General features: G+C 41.2%; 1 protein-coding gene across 1 annotated transcript; it reads left to right on the top strand.

Annotated features, from left to right (window-relative positions):
- Window positions 1–888: 888 nt before the first annotated feature.
- LOC120025839 (phospholipid-transporting ATPase ID-like) lies at window positions 889–22,699 on the top strand. The gene is made up of 28 exons (XM_038970532.1): window positions 889–1,272; window positions 8,935–9,016; window positions 11,032–11,090; window positions 11,227–11,340; window positions 12,393–12,491; window positions 12,630–12,691; window positions 14,411–14,483; window positions 14,768–14,838; window positions 14,962–15,044; window positions 15,167–15,325; window positions 15,451–15,539; window positions 15,629–15,816; window positions 16,278–16,486; window positions 16,629–16,672; window positions 16,810–16,975; window positions 17,304–17,492; window positions 17,690–17,805; window positions 17,962–18,126; window positions 18,233–18,344; window positions 18,594–18,699; window positions 18,797–18,947; window positions 19,450–19,633; window positions 19,832–20,055; window positions 20,266–20,349; window positions 20,468–20,713; window positions 20,978–21,116; window positions 21,309–21,439; window positions 21,545–22,699. Exons 2-28 carry the CDS (start codon window positions 8,962–8,964, stop codon window positions 21,806–21,808), a joined length of 3,582 nt encoding a protein of 1,193 aa, XP_038826460.1. The 5' UTR covers window positions 889–1,272; window positions 8,935–8,961; the 3' UTR covers window positions 21,809–22,699.
- The last annotated feature ends 1,388 nt before the right edge of the window (window positions 22,700–24,087 follow it).

The raw sequence follows: 24,087 nt of genomic DNA, 5'->3' as shown, positions 1-24,087 counted from the left end.
GCGAGCCAGGCCTAACCGCCCAACGTCAGTGCCCGACCTCACTTATGCTCTTGTGGCTGAATGGAAGCAAGTCGCCGCAGCAATGTTGCAACATCTAGTGGAAAGCCTTCCCAGAAGAGTGGAGGCTGTTATAGCAGCAAAAGGGGGAACAACTCCATATCAATGCCCGTGATTATGGAATTAAATGTTTGACGAGCAGGTGTCCACATACTTTTGGTCATGTAGTGTATGTTCTACAGGGTCTTGGTAATACCTTGATTTATAAAAGACACATGCCCTGTAAAGACCACTGTGTCATTGAAGAAGGGTCATGAAGACCAACCCACAGTTATAATGACATGATGTGTCTCTTCAACAGTCCTTGGTACCATGTGTCTATTCGTGTCTGGTCGTCCGTTTACCCATTGGCTCATAACGTAGTCCTGGGGACTACAGAGGACCCTTTGTACTCATGTCCAGGAATTGGATTTCACCTGTGGCTCTGAAGCGCTGAGATTCTGATCAACATCCTCCCCCTACTTTCATAACAATTATCACAACTCCTATGGTAATGACACTTCAAGTCCACGTATGAGCAATTTCATTGTCTGATAAGATTAACATTTATAGACATTAATAAATCTTGTCAAAATCAATATGTAATCTATTGTAATTTTGGGCAGTATGCCTGTTTGATATGAATTCATATAGGAAGTGGAAAATGGTGTGCGTCTGCGCATGTGTCCCCACCTCCAGGTGTGTGACATACCTTGCATCCTCTGATCTCCATGGTCATTGCCCCATTGTTTGTTCTGATTGGCTAGTGTCAGTCCCTTACCTCACAGTTTTACTGTCTCTGCTCCTGCCCTGCTCTGTGGCTCACCATCGAAGTCCAAAGATCGCTGCCTGCAGTGTTTGCTCAAGCTTTGTGCCATTACACTGAATGGGATCCCGTTCCGTTACCTGCTGCTGACTGTGGCTCCCCCAGCCCCTCACATCCCAGCACTGGGACTCCACCTTTTCTGCTCTGCTCCTGCCTTCTACCTAGGGGTCTGTGAGGAGTGCCCCTGTGCGTCTACGTCTCGGCTTGTGTCTGTATTTGACCAGATGGAAGCACAGATCTGTCTCCTGGATTTTTTCTAGTTCAACTAAAAGAGAGGGCGCGCTGAGTGAGAGAACTGGGAGTCATTGGTGTTGTACTTTCTCCCCGCTCCTCTTATTTGTACCTATCTGTGTGTTTTGCTGAAGGACCTTGCCGTTCCTAAGGACTCTGATACCATTCTTCTCACTGACGTAAGTGACTGAAATGATTGGATTTTTAAAAAATGACTTTCTACTGATACTCTACTGCTAACAATGTGGTGAACCCGTGTCTGGGGTCTAGGAGGGAGTCTGTCTACAAGTTCAGAGACTTCCGAGATACAGTATTTGGCTATTGAGTAAAACCTGATCAAAGTCTAATTGACCTCCAGCATCTCAATTATCTTAAACACAATAAAGCACTGTATCCAAGTGTATTTTCTGGTACAATGAAGGAAGTAGAGATGTCCAATGTGAGTCTCAACTCAAACAAAAATTTATGGAATACTGTGTGTGTGTGGTTTATGGGTGTGGGAAAGCATTGTGATTACCTAGTTGTTTTGGTTTTTCGTGTTGTGGTGGGCGTGAGAGGGATAGATGACCTTATGACCTCTGATTTGGAGTTGTGCATACAGCTGTTGATTTGTCAGTTTCTGCCAAAAATAAATGTAGCTGTGGTGATTGAACTGCACAGTGTCATGGTGACAATCCTGTTGACATTATGGACGCACAGAGACTTCGTCTCCCTCAAAAATATATGACCCATTATTGTAAACCCATTGTGGAAAGGAAAATTACTCTGTTGAGAATCTGAAATGGCAAATTATATAAGTGGTTCATCATGTGATCTCCATTGCTAAACACTATAAATACATATAGATTAAATACAGTTTATGTAACTCTAATGCTTTCCATTTACTTAAATAAAAAGTGTGGGCTGTATATGAGGTTGAGCTGGTGGCGCCCATCACGAAGGACCTAGAAAACGGATAAGAAGAGAGATAAGATAACTTGAGAGGAGCTTTGTGAATATACTGTAGGGATTACCAGGTCTAATGTTCAGGGCTATGAGCTACCTCACGTGTAGTGACTCAGTATGGTTTATCAACAGGATATTTTTCTCTGGGACTAAGCGTTGATAAGGATTGGCGCTACATCTCAACATGACATACAGTGCATTCAGAAAGTATTCAGACCCCTTGACTTTTTCCAAATTTTGTCACGTTACAGCCTTATTCTAAAATGGATTAAATTGTTTTTTCCCCCTCATCAATCTACACACAACACCCCATAATGACAAAGATAAAAACGTTTTTATAATAAAAAATAAAAAAACTAAAATATCACCTTTACATAAGTATTCAGACCTTTTACTCAGTACTTTGTTGATGCACCTTTGGCAGCGATTACAGCCTCAAGTCTTCTTGGGTATGACGCAACAAGCTTGGCACACTTGTATTTGGGGAGTTTCTCCCATTCTTCTCTGCAGATCCTCTCAAGCTCTGTCAGGTTGGATGGGGAGTGTCGCAGCAGAACTATTTTCAGGTCTCTCCAACGATTTTCGATCGAGTTCAAGTCCAGGCTCTGGCTGGGCCACTCAAGGACATTCAGAGATTAGGCCCGGCTGTGTGCATAGGGTCATTATCGTGTTGGAAGGGGAACCTTCACCCCAGTCTGAGGTCTTGAGCGCTCTGGAGAAGGTTTTATCTAGGATCTCTCTGTACTTTGCTCTGTTCATCTTTCCAGTCCCTGCCACTTCCTTCTGGAACTGCCACTTCCTTCTGGAAGTTTCTCCCATCTCCAAAGAGGAACTCTAGGCTGCTCTGTTAGAGTGACCATTGGGTTCTTGGTCACCTCCCTGATCAAGGCCCTTCTGCCCTGATTGCTCAGTTTGTCGGGGCAGCCAGCTATAGGAAGAGTCCTGGTGGTTCCAAACTTCTTCTATTTAAGAATGATAGAGGCCACTGTGTTCTTGGGGACATTCAATGCTGCAGACATTTTCTGGTACCCTTCCCCAGATCTGTGCCTCGACACAATCCTGCCTCGGAGCTCTACGGACAATTCCTTCGACTTAATTGCTTGGTTTTTGCTCTGACATGCACTGTCAACTGTGGGACCTTATATAGACAGGTGTGTGCCATCCCAAATCATGTCCAATCAATTGAATTTACCACAGGTGGACTCCAATCAAGTTGTAGAAACATCTCAAGGATGATCAATGGAAACAGGATGCACCTGAGCTCAATTTCGAGTCTCATAGCAAAGGGTCTGAATACTTATCTAAAAAAGGTATTTCTGTTTTAAATTTTTTATAAATTTGCAAAAATGTCTAAACTTGTTTTCCCTTCGTCATTATGGGGTATTGTGTGTAGATTGATGAGGAAAACAATTAATGTAATCTATTTTAGAATAAGGCTGTAACATAACAAAATGTGGAGAAGGGGTCTGAATACTTTCCAAATCCACTGTACTCTACCAGTGAGTATAGAGGGAAGAAAACTTAATCCATAGCACGTTAATGTACATGAGCTTTTACAAGAGCTTCACCCTTGATAGAAGAAACTAGTATGGTACAGTCAATGTCTTTATGAGGGACTATACATTTTACTTGCTCTGATCAGATTTGTATTTTCTTCTATTTTTGGGTCGTTACACCAATTAGGTGCTTTTTGAGTAGTGTATCTTGGTAAAAGAAAACACATTATATTTAACCTAATTTTAACATTGTTTCATAAAGAGCACATGTTCAACTTTTTAAAAAAAACACCTTTTCCACCATCTCAAGAGGTAGTAAGTGCCTATTGGATAGTCCATCTGTAGATGGTCTACAGACTATTTACTGACTATCAGAAACATTTCAACGATCTCCTAACCTTAACCCTAACCCTTATCCTAACCTTTAACCCTAACCCTTATCCTAATTCTAAACCTAACCGTAACCTTAGCAAGCAGTTGCTTATCAACAGATAGTTTGTTGATAGTATGAACATCTGTAGAGCAGCCCATCTACAGGTGGACTATCCAAATAAAGTGTGACAAAATAAAGTAACAGGGTTGACCGTAACAGAGTTGATGACTTCATCTTAAATCAGCCGTAAATCCCTTTGTCACAGGGGGAATGGAAGCTTTTTGTGTGCAACAGGGAGGAGGAATTACATGCAAGCTTCAGATTATTATTTTTGTATTATTAATATTACGTTTCTAGCCTGTCTATCTATGGTTGACGTGTTATGCTCGAACTGCTCAGTTTTAACACTATAATTTGACTATTAGATGTTCAATGTCTCTTTAGAATAGTTTTTTTAAAGGAGTAGTTTCACCATAAGACTTCATTTCATGTAACAGCGTTGACCTTAAAATGAGGGACAAGGTTTGTTTTACTTTAAAATGAATCATTAATAACATTAAATAAATAATCATCTTTAAAAATGACTTTGTCAAAGCAACAAAATAAATAGGGCTTTACAATGAGGGTGAAAAGTTGGAGAAATGTGTGTGTGTGTTAAAGTCTTCCTAGAAGTCACAGAGGACTTTAGCAAGTCTTTATTGAATTTTACATATGGTCTATATTAAAGACAGTTCATTTTATATAACAGGATTTTAAAATTAAATATTTGTGCACAAATTACTGAAAATATAGAATATCATGGAACAACCCTTTTAACACGTTTCAAAGACCCCTAATGGAACAAATTATTAAAAAGGCTCTAGCCACAGTAATCCAGAACAACATTTATGGAATTCATATTTCAGGGATTCTTGAAAGATGGGACAATCTCAACTTTTCTTCACAAATATTTGTCTTAATATTGACAACATTTGAAATTGACAATTTGATAGACCAAAGTACAGTATCATCTATCACCATGTAAAGGGGCAATATCCTGATAAAATGCAACTAAATGGATTTATGTCACCTCTGTCAGACACTATAAAAGGCATTTCATTTCTGTATTTATTGTTCAGCAAGTGATAACATTAGATTAATCAAATATGTGATACAAATCTCCAAACATATTTTGGTTTTGTGTTATAGCACTATATAATGCTCCAGGGCTAATTTATTTAGCTTTTTGGCATGTTTTTCTAGATTCAGAACATAAAACAACATTTATAAAGCAAACATTATACCTTACTGTAGGTCTAGAACTGCAAATACTTCAATAAGCTAAGAATATGTTGCAGAACAGTGATTCAAATAAAAATTGTGAATATTGACATAAACTTGGATTTTAAAGAATATCTGTCCCTAAAAAAAACCTTTTCATTTAGAAAACAACCTATTTGGCAATGATATGAGTCAGAAACATTTATTCTACAGTCAAAAATTGACTAAGTGTAACTAGGATAATTCTGGTCATAGTCCGTCTCGTCCAAAACAGAGTTTTGTGAGACTTCTGGTCGTGACTGCATCACAAGGTTGGGTTTGTTTCAAACCTGTTTCAATTGTTTCAATCCTGCCCACATGCCCAAAGCTGGCAGCACACAAGTAATCATCAATTCAGAGTGCAGCGGTACGCTACCCAATCATAATGCCCGTGGTAAATTTGGATCACCTTTGGATATCCCTATGCGGCTAGGTAAGGACCAACGGTAAATTACACAATGTCCATCGGACAATATGTCAACTCCAATTTTGAATGACTTAACTTTAAACAAACTATAAATTGTAGAAATTAATATACAAATATTGAAAGCATATGTATATTATGGAGAGTGGTACTCAGTAATATGTTGTATTGGATTTGCCCCAAACATAACACTTTGAATTCAGGCCAAAAAGTTAATTTCTTTGCCACATGTTTTGCAGTATTACTTTAGTGCCTTGTTGCAAACAGGATGCTTGTTTTGGAATATTTGCATTCTGTACAGGCTTCCTTATTTTCACTCTGTCAATTACAGTAGGTTAGTATTGTGGAGTAACTACAATGTTCTTGATCCATCCTCAGTTTTCTCCTATCACAGCCATTAAACTCTGTATAACTGTTTTAAATTCACCATTGGCCTCATGGTGAAATCCCTGAGCGGTTTCCTTCCTCTCCGGCAACTGAGTTAGGAAGGACACCTTTATCTTCGTAGTGTTTGGGTTTATTGATACACCATCCAAAGTGTAATTAATAACTTCACCAAGCTCAAAGGGATATTCAATATGTGATAAAAACAAATATACCCATCCAGGTTCCCATCTTTGCGAGTCATTGGAAAACCTACCTGGTCTTTGTGGTTGAATCTGTGGTTGAAATTCCCTGCTCGACTGAGGGACCTTACAGATAATTGTATTTGTGGGGTACAGAGATGAGGTAATCATTCAAAAATCATGTTAAACACTATTATAGTCCATGCAACTTAAGCATAAAACTTGTTAAGAAATGTTTTACTCCTGAACTTATTTAGGCTTGTCATAACAAAGGTGTTGAATACTTATTGACTCAAGGCATTACAGCTTTTCAAGATTTAGAAAAATATAATTCCACTTTGACATTATGGGGTATTGTGTGTAGGCCAGTGACAAAAAATCTAATCAATGTAATACATTTTAAATTCAGGCTGTAAAAACAAAATGTGGAAAATGTCAAGGGGTGTGAATACTTTCCAAAGGCACTGTACATATTTTTGCCTCTAAAAATACAAATTCAACACAAACATTTCTAAAATATGGAAAATTATTCAATCAAAAATCTTCAATAAACACAACCATTCTTTGAGATCTTTCAGTACTCAGCACGGTGTCAAGGTTGTGCGCTACTGGTGGAGAAGTCAGGTGCAGGAGAGCAGAGAGTTGTGAACAGGCGCACACTTTATTAAGGCAGAGGCAATAAAACAGACAGACGCCATTGCGTCAAAACCTCCAGCCAAAAGTAAAAGTGCAAGGCGCGAAACAGTCACAAAAATAAGCAAATGTTTAACAATTAAACATCCTTTGTGAAGTTCCACGGAATACAGGGGAAAAACCAGCCTGGCGCGTAACATGAAACACGTAACAAAAACAATTCCACACAACGACATGGGGGGGAACAGAGGAATAAATACATGCAGTGTGATTAGGGAATGTAAACCAGGTGTGCAGGGAACAAGACAAAACAAATGGAACAATGAAAAAATGGAGCGGCGATGGCTAGAAAGCCGGTGACGTCGACCGCCGAACGCTGCCCGGACAAGGAGAGAAGCCGACTTCGACGGAAGTCGTGACACACGGAGTTGACAAAAAACCTAATTAAAATGTACATATTTTAACCAAAATTCATATTCTATCTTAAAGGTCCAATGCTGCCATTTTTATCATTTCAAATGATTTCTAGGTAACAATTAAGTACTTTACCGTGATTGTTTTCAATTGAAGATGCACTTTGTAGAAATCGCTCCGCCATTTCCTGGTTGCAAAAATTCTAATAGTTCACCTAATTTCAGTTTATGTGACAAAACAAGTATAGTGTAGAGAATCATTGTAACATCTAAACATCTATTGTATTTTCAGCTTTTTAAAGCTGGTGCACAAAACCGAAAGTAAAAGACACAAAATCTAAATTTAAGAATGGGAAGCATAGAAATAGCGCAAATTTGGTCGGGTCGCCCAAAAAGTTACATATTGTAGCTTTAAAATGGTAACATACCAAAGAGAATTTTTGTCATTTAGCAGACAATCTTATCCAGAGAGCTCAAAGGCACATCGACATATTTTTCACCTAGTCGGCTCGTCACAGATGGCTATTTCAAGATACTACATATGATCCTTTTTCAGTTAATATTCATTATTGCCAGTTTTCAGAATTTTAAACACATTTTTGGAGATTTTGAAATTGGGATCCTTTGCTCCGGACAAGGGCATATTTACAAAATTCCAAAAACTAAAACTAATCTTTTCCCATGTAAAATTCCACTAAATGTAATTTTGTTTAAAATAATGTAAAAAAAAGTATATAAAACAATCAACTATAAAAATAAAGTTTCCCTGCCTGACAATGATTGTCCCGACTTTCAAGAATCCCTGATTTAGTTATTGAATTAGGCCTCCTCCAGGATCCATTTAATCTGTGTATGAGAAACCTGTTCATAGGAACCTGCTCCTTGTCCAAAACTTAAAAGAGAATCCCTATAAAGCCCATTAGAGCACCTCTGTAACGTTATCAATGCTGTAATGTTGCTCAATTTCAACTAGTCAATTCTCTGTGCTCTTTTAGATATCAGGAAGCTCACTCTTTGTTGAGGGAACAGGTGTGTGCCTTTGTCTGTGGGCAGAAGGATATGTATGGAGGCGGGGGCAGTGATGAACTACTTATCGCTCTCATCAGTAGTGTAAAACTGATAAGAGTGGTCGTTACCAATGACACTACATTTAAAGGCCTACATGAGTACATCACTGCAAGGCTCATCATGAACTTGTCATAAAACAATTACAGCTGTTCTACACTTGCTGTTCCACACAATGGTTAGAGAATATAGACCTACTATACCATCTACTGCATCTTGCCTATGTCATTCGGCCATCGCTCATCCATATATTTTTATGTACATTTTCTTATTCATTCCTTTACACTTGTGTGTATGAGGTAGTTGTTGTGAAATTGTTAGATTACTTGTTAGATATTACTGCATGGTCGGAACTAGAAGCACAAGCATTTCGCTACACTCGCATTAACATCTTCTAACCATGAGTATGTGACAAATAACATTTGATTTGATTTACTAGAGTAAATGAGACCGTTCCTGTCGTTAAATAGTTACAGTATACTGTAGCTGCACCACCCTTGTATGAAGAAATCATGGTCAGGGAATTTTCCCAACCTTGCTTCTCATCATTTTAGATGACGAGTTTCACTATTATTCCATTATGTTTCCAGCTACTATTCCACATCACCCATCTGTTTTTTCTCCCAGGTGGAATATGGAAGTGTTGAGGTGAACATGGGGTCCCTACTGTCACGGTTGGGTCTGGAGTGTGGGGGGAAGGCTTTGAAAGGTGAGTTAACTTCTACTTCATCACAATCCCGGATCCGGGAGCACCCCCATCAGTAAAAAAGCTGACTAGCATAGCCTAGCATAGCGTCACAAGTAAATACTAGCATCTAAATATCCTTAAATCACAAGTCCAAGACACCAGATGAAAGATACACATCTTGTGAATCCAGCCATCATTTCTGATTTTTAAAATGTTTTACAGGGAAGACACAATATGTAAATCTATTAGCTAACCACGATAGCAAAAGACACAACTTTTTTTTCCCACAATTTTTTTCCAAATAAACAATTTGGAAAAAATCACAATTTCGACCAAATAAAGATATAAATAGCCACTAACCAAGAAACAACTTAATCAGATGACAGTCTGATAACATATTTATTGTATAGCATATGTTTTGTTAGAAAAATTTGCATATTTCAGGTATAAATCATAGTTTACCATTGCAGCCACCATCACAACTCTCACCAAAGCAACTAGAATAACTACAGAGACCATCGTGTATTACCTAAATACTCATCATAAAACATTTCTGAAAAATACACAGTGTACAGCAAATGAAAGACAAAGATCTTGTGAATCCAGCCAATATTTCAGATTTTTTAAGTGTTTTACAGCGAAAACACAATATAGCATTATATTAGCTTACTACAATAGCCAACCACACAACAGCATTGATTCAGGCCAACAATAGCGATAACGAATAAACCAGCAAAAGATATACATTTTTTCACTAACCTCAAACTTCTTCAGATGACAGTCCTATAACATCATATTACACAATACATATAGAGTTTGTTCGAAAATGTGCATATTTAGCGGCACAAATCGTGGTTATACAATGAGAAAAGTAGCCAAGCTGCCAACAATATGTCGGGAGAAATCTTGGGAGAGGCACCTAATCTAATCAGTAACTAATCCTAAACTTGACTAAAAAATACAGGTTGGACAGCAAATGAAAGATACATTAGTTCTTAATGCAATCGCTGTGTTAGATTTTTAAAATTAACGTTACTACGACATACAGCGTGCGTTAAAGCGAGACCGCACCGAGATTAATGGTGGAATATGAGTTTAACATTTTTCAACAGAACAACGAATTAACATCATAAATAGTTCTTACTATTTGATGAGCTTCCATCAGAATCTTGGGCAAGTTGTCCTTTTTCCAAAAGAATCGTTGCTCGGTTGTAGATTGTCGTCTTCAACGTTCGAATTAGCAGTAAACATTAGCCATGTGGCAAAGACGTGCCCAACTCACTAAAACGCAGCACTAATAAATATCCGAAAATCGCAATATACTGATATAAACTGATATAACTCGGTTTAAAATAACAACATTATGATGTCTTTAACACCTATATCGAATAAAAACAGAGCCGGATATATCTAAGGGCTATAACGGGAGCTTTCTAGAACGACAGCCAGAGGTCCTTTTTGCGTCATGGCGAAGAGAACAAAGGACGGACCCCACGTTGCCAGCCCATTTATAAGCTCTCAGATCTGCCTAGCAACACCATTTCAATTCTCACTATTCGCTGACATCCAGGGGAAGGCGTATGCAGTGCATCTCAACCAATAGAAGACATGCAAATTTATAAACGGATCTCAGAACAGCCGGCAGATTTCAGCATTCTCACATCCTCATAGGAAAATTGCTCTAACTCCAGTTCTGTTTTACTCACAGATATAATTCAAACGGTTTTAGAAACTAGAGAGTGTTTTCTATCCAATAGTAATAATAATATGCATATTGTACGAGCAAGAATTGAGTACGAGGCAGTTTAATTTGGGAACGAAATTATTACAAAGTGCCAACAGCACCCCCTATTGAGAAAAGGTTTTAAATGACCTGCTGATGTCTGATGCCCACTCTGGTGCGGAATTTATTATTTTACTGCCACACCTGTGTCTCAGCCCTAAAGTGTGCTAAAACCAGAGTTTATTTGTGGAAAAGTTGCTACTTTTATGGCCACACCAGCTATCTTTAAATTATGTTGTGTTTCCACCTACAGAGGAAGAAAGACACCTACGAGCAAATGACAGAGAACTCAACTTGTCTTACAAGTACGCTGTGAGTACTGGGGTTGACTATTTATTCCAAACCAATGTTTACATGATGTGTGTCTGCGTATATGTTGTATGCATGTTATATATGTTTTCATGTGTATGTGTCACAGTAACACGTTCCCCTCTTGCTCCCCATGCAGGACAATGCCATCAAAACCTCCAAATACAACATATTCACCTTTCTCCCGCTCAATCTGTTTGAGCAGTTCCAGAGACTGGCCAATGCCTATTTCCTCTTCCTCCTCTGTCTCCAGGTAACCTTTACACAGTCTTATAATGCAGCCACTCTAAGCCGTATCCTCTCAATGCTGCACATGGCTGAGTCCTGTAGACAAATGCACTGGGACTGTACGCCTACATACTATACCTGTTAGGAGAACATCAGTATGACAGAATGTACATGTAATTGGACATCTTCACTGGCGTTCAACAGACATTATTTATGCTTCTCTGAACTCTTTTGATTTTAACCAGTTATAATAACTTATCCAGTTATCTTTCAGCATATCTTCGTATGATTTAGATAGCACCAGTCCAAGGCCAAATCAAGGGAATCATTGTACACATATTCAAACTCCTGAAATATACAAAAACGTACATTGAATCTGAGTGCAAATGTGTATTTCTTCATAGTATCCACGTAAGCTTCCTCATGCCAATGGAACTGGCTGTAGGCCTATACAGTACTATACACAGAGTGTACAAAAAATTAAGGACACCTTCCTAATATTGAGTTGCAACCCCCCCCCCCCCCCCCCCCTTTGCCCTCAGAAAAGCCTCAATTTGTTTGGGCATGGACTCTACAAGGTGTCGAAAGCGTTCCACAGGGATGCTGGCCCATGTTGACTCCAATGCCACAGTTGTATCAAGATGGCTGGATGTACTTTGGGTGGTGGACTTTTCTTGAGACACACAGGAAACTGTTGAGTGTGAAAAACCCAGCAAAGTTGCAGTTGTTGACACAAACCGGTGTGCCTGGCACCTACTACCATACCACATTTAAAAGCCCTTAAATATTTTGTCAATTCACCCTCTGAATAGCATACATACATAATCCATGTATCAATTGTCCCAAGGCTTAAAAATCCTTCTGTAACCTGTCTCCTCCCATTCATTTGCACTGATTAAAGTGGATTTAATAAGTGACATCAATAAGGGATCATAGCTTTCACCTGGATTCACCTGGTCATCTATGTCATGGATAGAGCAAGTGTCCTTAACGTTTTGTATACAGTGTATAGTAGGGAGTATAGTAGTACAATATAGCAGCAGAAAGGTGAGTTTTGTCTATCCTGGCTCCTCTCAGAGCATCCCTGAGGTCTCGTCCCTGCCCTGGTACACCACCGTGGTCCCCCTGGTCCTGGTGCTCTCCATGACCATGGCCAAGGACAGCAGCGATGACATGGTGAGCTCAACATCTACCAACTACAGTTTTAAGACTGCATGCAGGAGATGGTCCACATAGACCTGTTTGTCGTCACAATTATGTACATGTCCTGGTCTCCAAATCCTTATTCTCTTTCCGTTTCCTTCGCCTGTGTAGAACAGACACAGATGTGACAAACAGGTGAACAACCGGAAGGTAGAGGTCCTCATCGAAGGAGAGTGAGTCTCTTTTTTGTTGTTGTGTAAACCAGATTCTCAGTGCTTGGAAAGTGCTTGAATGTCACAGATTAGCAACAGTCTCAAGAGGGAGAGGCTACAGGGACACGCCTGGTACACAAAGTATATGACGTATGTCGCGCAGCGAGAGTTTAATGGGGACGAACGGATTCGGTTCAGTCAGTCATCATAATGAGACCTCAATTTGGATGTTAAATGACGAGACAGAGTCATTGATGCGAGTAACCAGTCTTGTTCAGTACATTGCAATACGTCCGGGTATATCAAGCACACCGGTAAAAAACACTGGTGTTGCAGTAATTAACATTTACCAACAGATGGTATCAACGTGCCATCTTACACCCATAACAACCTCCCCAGCTTGCTTAGTTTATGCTTGTGACAAGAAACTTGAATTTCAGAATCATTCCGTTTTTATAGGAGTAATTGTTCCTTATTTTTAATAAAAATGTAGACATTAATGCCGTAGTTGTAGGCTACGTTGAAAATCACAAGAATAAATGTCCTTTAGCTGTCACCCTGATATTGGCTACACTATCTAACTACTTCCCTCTCCTTAATCCAGGAAAGCAGTCCGCAGCAAGTGGGAGCATAGGACACACTGTGCCAATTTCAAAGATTTTACTGAGTTACAGTTCATATAAGGAAATCAGTCAATTGAAATAAATTCATTAGGCCCTAATCTATGGATTTCACATTGGTTGGTCACAGATACCTTAAAAAATAGGTAGTGGCGTGGATCAGAATACTAGTCAGTATCTGGTGTAACCAGACACATCTCCTTCACATAGAGTTGATCAGGCTGTTGATTGTGGACTATTGATCAATTGCTGTGCGAAGTTGCTTGATATTGGTGGAACTGGAACACGCTGTCATACACGTCGATCAAGAGCATCTAAAACCTGCTCAATGGGGGACATGTTTGGTGACATGTCTGGCCATGGAAACACTGGGGCATTTTCAGCTTCCAGGAGTTGCCCACTGAAGTCGGTTGAGCTTCCCTGAAACTGTTTGTGACAGTTTGTGCAGATTATTTGGTTGTGCAAATGCACAGTTTCATCAGCTGTCCGGGTGGCCGGTCTCAGACGAACCCGCAGGTGAAGAAGCCAGATGTGGAGGTCCTGGTCTGGTGGTCTGCAGTTGTGAGGCCGGTTGGACGTACTGCCACATTCTGTAAAACAACATTGGAGGCAATTTATGGTAGAGAAATGAACATTTCATTCTCTGACAACAGCTCTGGTGGACATTCCTGCAGTCAGCATGCCAGTTGCATGCTCAAAATATGCCACACCTTGTCATGTGGGTGGATTATCTTGGCAAAGCAGAAATGTAATGTAAACAAATGTGTGCACAACATTTTATAGAAATAAACTTTTTGTGCTTATGGAACATTTCTGGGATCTTTTATTTTAGCTAATGAAACATGGGACCAACACTACATGTTGCGTTTATATTTTAGTTCAGTATAAATGCATGGCTCTCACTGAACCAAATCCATTCGTGTCCAATCAACTGCGCAACACACATCATCAATTTGGGCACCAGGCATGTCCATATAGCCTCTCCCCTCTCAAGAGGTCTATATATTTGTTATGAATGCATCTGCTGGTGACGTTAGTTAGTGTTCTTAGCTTTCTCAAACACCAGAGGTCACTGTAGGCTTGCTTTAGCGCTGCATCATTACATTCTTGCTCTTTTCAGACTTCAGAGTGAAAAGTGGATGGATGTTCAAGTTGGGGACATCATCAAGCTGGAGAATAATCAGTTTGTCACGGTAAGAATGGAGGTGATAAAGGTGTCTGCACATGGTGATAAGGTCAAAGGGCAGATGTACAATAGAAATGCAATCAGCCAGTGAGGTTCACCAGTCATTCTACAGAATTGAAAATCTAACTGATTTCATAATTTATGGGGTCTCTCTCTCTCTCTCTCTCTCTCTCTCTCTCTCTCTCTCTCTCTCTCTCTCTCTCTCTCTCTTTCTCTCTCTCTCTCTCTCTCTCTCTCTCTTTCTCTCTTTCTCTCTCTCTCCTTTTGTTGTGTCTATCACTCCTTCTCCAGGCTGATCTTCTGTTGCTGTCCAGCAGTGAGCCTCTCAATCTTGTCTACATAGAAACTGCTGAACTAGACGGGTGTGTCTCTGTGTGTTGCATGTGTTTGTGTGTTTACCTTTCACACCTGTAAAATTTCACTGCATTTTTTAATTGTATCAGCTCTCCCTCTGTGTTTCTCATGCTGCTTTCTTCCTCCTCTAGAGAAACTAACTTGAAGGTGAAGCAGGCCCTGACTGTGACGGGGGAATTGGAGGATAGTGTAGAGAAACTGGCCAACTTCAATGGTAAGACTGGAAAAACGGATAGATTATCATGGCTTAAAAGTGTAGATCGTATTATTTAGAATACTCTTACCTGTTCATCAGCCACTGTTGTACAGTCCCTAAACCTCTCTGTCCCTGCGTAGGCGAGGTGCGCTGTGAGCCTCCCAACAACCGGCTGGATAAGTTCACTGGCACCCTGACCCTGAAGGGAGAGACGTACTCACTGGACAACGAGAGGGTCCTGCTGAGAGGCTGCACTCTGAGGAACACCCAGTGGTGCTTCGGCCTGGTCGTCTTTGGAGGTGAGCCATATCGGTCCACATAATGACAGAGACATTACCTAACAGGTTAGGGTGTCCCTTTACATGGCCAAAACTTTCATTTAAAAAAAATCCTCAACCGACGATAGATCTATTCATTCTTTTAGGTCCAGACACAAAGCTAATGCAGAACTGCGGAAGGACCACATTCAAACGGACCAGCATTGACCGTCTCATGAATGTGCTGGTGCTGAGTGTGAGTATGAGTATTATACACACACAGACACACACACACAAACACACACACACACACATACACATCTTAACTGTTGTTTGGTCTTCCAGATATTTGGTTTCCTGATGATTATGTGTTTAATCCTGGCCATTGGGAATGGGATCTGGGAATACCAGGAGGGCTCTAAGTTCGCTGCTTTCCTGCCCAAGGGGGTTAACGCTCCCTTCTCAGCCTTCCTCACCTTCTGGTCCTATGTCATCATCCTCAACACTGTGGTGCCTATATCTCTCTACGTCAGGTCAGTGCACTTTACATATTCTCTAGGAGTGACAAACATATATTTTAGATATTGTTGTAAAAAAAAGAAAAATATGGACATTTTAATGGACCTACATTCATACAGGTTTTTTGAATGTGTCCAGCTAATAATCACTGAAATGAAAGCTAGACAGTCAGGGAGCATAAAACAATTCCCCAAAATATGGATAGATGACAATTTTTTGCCAATTTTGACGGTGAGGAAACATAACCAATTTTCAGTGTGGCCCTCCGGATCTCGTTGAAGGCAACGGCCTCGTGGCAAAATGAGTTTGGCACCCCTGATCTAGCCATTCACTGCATGTGTATCTAAATGTCCAAATGTGTTACTCTTACTGTGCCTTTGATGACAGGACTGTTTCACCACTAATCATCAAAGTGAATTGATTGCATTTCTTTCTCTCTCTCTTTCTTTCTCTTCCTCCTGTGTGTTGGGTGCAGTGTGGAGATAATTCGCCTGGGGAACAGTTTCTACATAAACTGGGACAGGAAGATGTATTATCCCAAGAGTGACACGCCTGCCGAGGCCAGGACCACCACGCTCAACGAGGAGCTGGGCCAGATCAAATACATCTTCTCTGACAAGACTGGAACACTCACACAGAACATCATGACCTTCAACAAGTGCTCCATCAACGGAAAGTCCTATGGTGAGGCCTGGCGCTGGAATACACCACATAAACAGTTGTCATGTGTTTACACACACAAATACATTAAGACTTAATTTAATATACATTGGCGCCAATCAATCACTGTACCATGTAACTGACGAAATGTACTTCTGTTCTCCAGGGGAGTTGTTGGACTTTTCAGGACAAAGAGTTGAGATTAATGAGGTGAGAGGAGGAACAGGGTGTGTTGGGTTTATGGATTTAATGTATGAAAGAACATCTCTAAGTCCCTTTCTTTGGCAATAAGTCCTTACATTCTGTGGCACAAACATTCCTAACCCTGCTTTTTCTCTCTCCGGTAGAAAACAGAGAAGGTGGACTTCTCTTGGAACAACTTGGCAGACCCAAAGTTCTGTTTCCATGACAACAGCCTGGTGGAGGTGGTGAGGGAGGGCAACCCTGAGGTGCAGGCCTTCTTCCGCCTGCTGGCACTGTGCCACACCGTCATGCCTGAGGAGAAGAAGGAGGGTGAGCAAGCGCCTCCTGCTGGATTCACATGTTATTGCATGGGTGTAGGTGACTATGGAGGCTTGAGGTATAAATTGTACCTCACCACAGCCCTATGTCTACCCCTTAATGGGAGAACTATCTGTGTTACCAGTGGTTGGAACAACTGCTACCTACTCCATAGGCTAGACTAGTCTGGGTACCAGTATCTTTAGCTAACATTCCACTCTTTGCCATTCCTCTGGCAAATGACAGGAGTGGCAAGGAGTGGAATGTTAGCTAGAAAGACTGGTACCCAGGACAAGGTTAGACACGGTGACAAATGAATCACTCCATTGTGATCTTCTAGGTGAGTTGTACTACCAGGCCCAGTCACCAGACGAGGGCGCTCTGGTCACAGCAGCCAGGAACTTTGGCTTTGTGTTTCGCTCTCGTACGCCAGAGAGCATCACTGTGGTGGAGATGGGAGAGCTGGTCACCTACGAGCTGCTGGCTGTTCTGGACTTCAACAACGTCCGCAAGAGGATGTCGGTCATCGGTGAGTCCAACCAACACTAACCGTTATGCTTTTACAATTTTAAAAATCATAGCTATCTAGAATGATCTGAATGACATGAAGAATCTATGAATCTATAACATTTGTTCAAACTTTGGTGGCTTTATTGTAAGAAGTTGAATTTTTTATTTGTTTTATTTGAGCAAACCAAACCTGATTATATCTTGTGTGGCCCCAAGTGCGCAGTCCAGAGGGCAAGCTGACTCTGTACTGTAAGGGAGCAGACACCATCATCTTCGAGAGACTGAACCCTTCCTGCAGCAACCTAACGGAGGTCACCACCTTGCACCTCAATGTGAGTAACCAGTATGTCTGTGTGTGTGTTTATGATTATGTATTTCTTGTGGACCATGTGAATATATGTAAAATCTTACAAGATTGACTGACTACATCTTGTGTCCAACCCTGTACATGTGTATAAGACTATAACTCTAAACTGTTCCATTGACAGGAGTTTGCTGGAGAGGGTCTGCGTACACTGGCTCTAGCCTACAAGGACATAGACCCAGAGTATATGGAGGATTGGAAACTGCGCCACCATGTGGCCAACACTGCCATGGACGACAGGGAGGAGAAGCTGGATGCGCTGTATGAGGAGATAGAGAAAGGCCTGCTGGTGTGTACCACAGAAAATACATATCATTTCAATGTCTTATCATAAGCCCTACAAGACAATCTACTAGCATAGACTGAATCTACCGTTTGTACCGGTATGTGTGCAGCTGTTAGGATCCACTGCCGTAGAGGATAAGCTACAGGATGGAGTGCCCCAGACCATCGAACAGCTCTCCAAAGCCGACATCAAGATCTGGGTGCTCACTGGAGACAAGCAAGGTGGGTCATCTTCCTTAGAATACACTATCCAGCTGTATCACATCCGGCCGTGATTGGGAGTCCCATAGGGCGGTGCACAATTGGCCCCGCGTCGTCCAGGTTTGGCCGGGGTAGGCCGTCATTGTAAGTAAGAATTTGTTCTTAACTGACTTGCCTAGTTAAATAAAGGTTAAATAAATAAAATAAGAATCAATAGGCAAAATTTTTATCTGGCACTTCCTGAGTCTCTTTTCTCTCTGTCGGGAACAGAAACAGCAGAGAACATTGGCTACTCCTGCAATATGTTGAGAGAGGAGATGAATGAGGTTTTCATTGTGTCGGCAAACACAGCAGAGGAAGTCAGAAAGGAACTCCAGTGAGTCCACAGACTATTAGCAACCACATTCGTAGCTTGAAGCAACACAGTACGGCGACATGTAAAAGTACCTATCTCTCCCTTTCGACCTGACCAGGACTGCGAGGAGGAAGATGACACCTGATGGAACAGAGGAACCTACTGTCAAGAAGAGTAGAAGTGGCCTGTTTTGTCTTCTAAAGACGGAGACGGTGGCGGATGAGCCAGTGAATGGAGAGTACGCTATGGTGATTAACGGACACAGTCTGGTAAGGACAAGGACACTGGTGGGTCACAGGACAAGTTACTGGAAACGTAACATATTCTGAGCCCTGATTGACAGATGTTGCAATTACTTTTTTAATGATGATCGTACAATACAAAAAATAAATGTTTAAAGTGAACAAAAGACACACACACACACAAAAAAAAGGAGGAATCTATTGGTTCTAGTGATGAAAATCGCTGTCTTGACGGCTTGTGTCAATCCTCTGTGTGTGTGATTCTTTGTGTGTGTGGTCCTCTGTGTGTGTGGTTCTTGTGTGTGTGTGTGTGTGTGTGTGTGTGTGTGCGTGCGTGCGTGCGTGCGTGCGTGCGTGCGTGCGTGCGTGCGTGCGTGCGTGCGTGCGTGCGTGCGTGTGGTTCTTGCGAAAACAGGATGTGTTCCAACACTAGTGGAATTGTTCCAATATTTCATGAACAATCCTTCATTACTTTCCTTCTTCCCATCCCGCCCCATATGACTCTCCCCCAACCTCCCTCTCCACCCAGGCATTCGCCCTGGAGAAGGACATGGAGATGGAGCTGCTGCGGACGGCGTGTATGTGTCAGACAGTGATCTGCTGCAGGGTGACTCCAATGCAGAAGGCCCAGGTGGTGGAGCTGGTGAAGAAGTACAAACAGGCCGTGACTCTAGCCATCGGCGACGGGGCCAACGATGTCAGCATGATCAAGGGTAGGAGGGAGATGGGGAGACTGGAGAGAGAATCCGATTAGATGAACTACTGTAGTTAAAGACTGATCCTGATGCTAAAAGTTTGACTGCTATTATACGATTCCTCATATCAACTCATACACACAAACACACACTCATCCTCTCACTCTCTCTCTCCCTCGACCCCTCTCTCTTGCCCCCCCCCCCCCCCCCCCCCAGCTGCTCATATAGGGGTGGGTATATCAGGTCAGGAGGGTATGCAGGCGGTGCTCTCCAGTGATTACTCCTTCGCTCAGTTCCGCTACCTACAGCGCCTCCTGCTGGTGCACGGCCGCTGGTCCTACCTGAGGATGTGCAAGTTCCTGCGCTACTTCTTCTACAAGAACTTCACCTTCACCTTTGTCCACTTCTGGTACGGCTTCTTCTGCGGTTTCTCAGCACAGGTGAGACAAAAATGCACACACCGACACATAGAGGCATGATGGAAAAGCTGTCTGAGATTCCTCTTTTTGTCAAGCAAAAAAAGTATGCTTTGGTTCATTTAGTTAAATATATTTTCGCTAGTGCCAGGAGTTATTTCTGAGCACATGACCAGGCCAGGAAAAACTCTGTCATGTATGTAATGTGTGTATGCTGTGTTGTTTTTCTCACAGACGATATATGACGAGTGGTTCATCACCCTGTTTAACCTAGTTTACACAGCTCTACCTGTGCTCAGCTTAAGTCTTTTTGACCAGGTAATTATAGTGACATATCTGACATGTCTGTAATGTACGTCAGTGGCATATTATTCACACCAAGTATTTATTCCAATGTATGTACTTAATATGTTTGTATTCACGTGTTTATCTTTAGGATGTGAATGACTGGTGGAGTTTTCAGTACCCCCAGCTCTACACCCCAGGCCAGCTGAACCAGTACTTCAGTAAGAGGGCCTTTGTCTACACGGTGTTACACAGTGGCTACAGCTCCCTGGTCCTCTTCTTCATTCCCTGGGCAGCCATGTACGACACGGTCCGAGATGACGGCAAAGAAATTGTGGACTATCAGTCCTTCGCCCTGCTGGCCCAGACCTGCCTGCTCATCGCCGTCAGTATACAAGTAAGTAGGGGGGAGTGCATTGACTTATGATACGACATACAGTATGGTCAGTTTGTGGTGGTACATGAGTGTCCTGTGAATTAATGTTGGGTGGGGTTACAGCTGAGGCGAAACCATATCCATATAAATACACACACACACACACACACACACACACACACACACACACACACACACACACACAGACACACAGACACACAGACACACAGTAACAGAGTAACAGAGTAACAGAGTCTGAGGTAGCTGCATGTGTCTTTGTTAAAGCTGGGTCTGGACACCCATTATTGGACAGCAATGAACCAGTTCTTCCTGTGGGGCAGTCTGTCTGTGTACTTTGCTGTCATATTCACCATGTACAGCAATGGCATGTTCCTCACCTTAACCTCCTCCTTCCCCTTCATTGGTGAGTAGTACCCCTCAGCACCCCCATCCATCCACCTCCTCTCCCTTCATCATTCATGTCTTTCTGTCTGAACGTTTGGTAGTACTGTGGTGTGTATGTTCATAGGTATGTCAGTCGGTGACATCATCTGTCAATATGTAGGTAAGTGTCTGCATCTAAACGCATGTTTTCATGCTGTACTGTATGTAACAGGCACAGCCAGGAACTCCCTGAACCAGCCCAACGTGTGGCTGACCATGCTACTCACCTCTGTCCTCTGTGTGCTTCCCGTGGTGGCATACCGCTTCCTGCGCATTCTGTTGTGGCCCACCATCAATGACAAGGTCAGAGGTCGAGGGTCAACACATTTGTCATTGGCATAGAAGATTCACAAATGATTACTTTTCCCTCACTGTCTCTCTCATTTCTCCTCATCCCTCCCCCTCTAGGTGAGGTACAAGGTGAGACAGGACAAGGTGCTGCCCCCTACCCCTCGCCGTGTCCAAGCCCGCCGCACCAGTACCCGTCGTTCAGGCTATGCCTTCTCCCACGCCCAGGGCTACGGTGACCTAGTGACCTCAGGCAAGTTTCTGCGGAGGACCCCAAAGAGCCGGCCAGCCCTATTCTCCCAGACAGACTCCCCATTGGCCCAGACCCAGCCTCAGTTCTACCGCACCATCAGCGAGCGGGAGGAGCCACCACTGAGCCCCTAGGACTGATGACCTAACAAGCACACAGTGTTCAGGTCATTAAGTCTGAAAACCCTCACTCAATCCATGCCAAACATCTATCAAATATCAATCAGCCATGTTTCTGTAAAACACTTCAACACTTGAGTCTGAAGAATGTGTAACATTCTTTGTCTGGATTTTTTTTAAATACAAGGACAACCCCAAGTCTGAATTCAGCATTTATTGCCAGGCATAGAATTAAGAATGAAAATACTGTAATTTAATTGGATCTCTATGGTGCCAGGTGTAGATGTATGTGTAAGTACTTGTAACTGTGAAAAAACTCTTGGTGAAACAGCAAAAATATCATGCTGGGCATTAGTCAAAGGGATAATTATGTGGTATTATGTTTTAAGATTATGTATTAAGATTTTACAATGCAGATGTATAATATGTTTTATTATAGATGTATACATGAAATGTAGTTATTATTGAGGCATAATGGTGTTATTATACAATTTGGTGAGACTAAAATGATCTTGTTGAATCTTAGACAAACGTTCTTTGAATATTGTTCAAATGACATTCTAGTGAACTGTGTACTCAGGGTCTTGCATTGAGTTATTTATAATACATTAGATTATTATTTGAGATATTGTGGGTGCATTATGTCAATCATAGCCTATATCTGACTAACTGACATAGTAGATGTATTTTTGTAATATTTGTTGGACCTACATTAAGTTGTAATCTTTTTTTAAATCTGTGAATAATGTAATTTGTTTAATGTATGAATGGTCGTTATTGTATGACAATGTGAAATGATTTTCAATCACTGAAACACTAATCATAGACACTCTCCAATATGATTTCAATTATGTCCTTTTTCAGCATTGTAGGCTACAGCCATAATAAATGTTTGATATTTTTGTATTCCTTTTGTTGTTGTGATTGTTGTTTTTAGTCATTGATTATATTCAAGTAGACTAGTCTAAATAGCTGACATTTATTTATATTCGCTATTGTTATTGTTGGAAACGGCTTGAGTGGCAAGTCCTGCGCTGTGCGCATTGGATAGACACGTTGTGACGCAAATATACTGTATACCGCTGACCTGTCTGGCCTCTGTTTTCACCAGCACTAGAAGCGCGGCGCCCTGAATGTTGGAAACAAGGAACTGTCCTGCAACGGTTGGAACTATTAAACAATGTACAACAAAATTATCGATTGAAACCTTCAAACTACCTACAACATCCACCGTATGTATGTTTAATGTTGTTTATTTTACGTAATACATCAACATTCGAGGGGCGCATGTTTTATTAATCATTCAATTACGTGATGTTGAAGAGTTTGAAGGAAACATATATCGTTATTCTTCTCAATTATATAATATGTATATGCATCCATTGTAACTTTAAGTTGGAAAATTGGGAGAAGATTACAGTGCAAGTTTTTACCTACGGCTATTAGAATAAAATGTAGGTTAGGAGATGCCTATGCGTAGGCTTTTCCATCATGCTTTCCTGACAAATGTAAATGCATTTCTTTGTTTTTTATTGCTTTAGTGTGTGTTCATTTGGAATGGTATTTAATGTAAACGGATTTAGGACATTGTAGTGCGACTGGCAAATGTTGGTCATGTGTGTGTTGCGGTAGACTACTGGCATGATGCGGTGACACACAGGTTCTGGGCTCCGCTGTCAGTTTCTCGCTTTCACACTCGCCCTATTTCAGTCGCCTTCCCCATCTTTCATGCAGACCCTATGTCTGGAAAACTGTGTGTGTTTTGGAGCGATTTCAGTGCGAACAGAAATTGTATTTGAATTAGGCTACATCATTTGTAATTTGTATTAGGATATAGAATTTGAATTTAATATTTTTGAATTTGTAATGCACAAATGTAATTATACAATTCATCATTTGAACTTGTATTTCATGATTTGAAACTGAATTGAATGAATATTGCATTACATTTTAAATTTCAATTTAATTTAATAATCAAATTGAATGTTTATATATTCAGTTTCGATATGGTAGATATTGAATTCATTGTCTGTGTATAAAGTTTACAAACTATTATTGAATATGTTAATATATTTCATATATTCAACTTCTCAGATGCATTCAGATTCAGTTTTCTAATTCAGTAATCTAAATTCCGATTCAAAACCAGAGACAGCATCCTGGTACTTTGGCAGCCAGGAAACGTAGAGGAGAACAGAGAACAGATGATCACATGTCGCGTAAGACACGTTAGAAGGGAGTGTCACAAAAAACACAATTTGGCCCCCATAAGAATATAGTTGAATAGCCCTGTC

This window comes from Salvelinus namaycush, chromosome 31 (assembly GCF_016432855.1).
Source record: "Salvelinus namaycush isolate Seneca chromosome 31, SaNama_1.0, whole genome shotgun sequence".
Lineage (NCBI taxonomy): Eukaryota > Metazoa > Chordata > Actinopteri > Salmoniformes > Salmonidae > Salvelinus > Salvelinus namaycush.
This window is presented reverse-complemented; position numbering and strand designations above follow the sequence as displayed.

What these genes read in the sequence shown, in the direction of transcription:
- LOC120025839 (XM_038970532.1), top strand. Translation starts at nt 8,962, where the DNA reads ATGGGGTCCCTACTGTCACGGTTGGGTCTGGAGTGTGGGGGGAAGGCT. An exon ending in TCTTCCTCCTCTGTCTCCAG is followed by an intron (nt 11,341 to 12,392) that starts GTAACCTTTACA and finishes GGCTCCTCTCAG; the next exon opens with AGCATCCCTGAGGTCTCGTC. An exon ending in GAAGTCAGAAAGGAACTCCA is followed by an intron (nt 18,700 to 18,796) that starts GTGAGTCCACAG and finishes CGACCTGACCAG; the next exon opens with GACTGCGAGGAGGAAGATGA.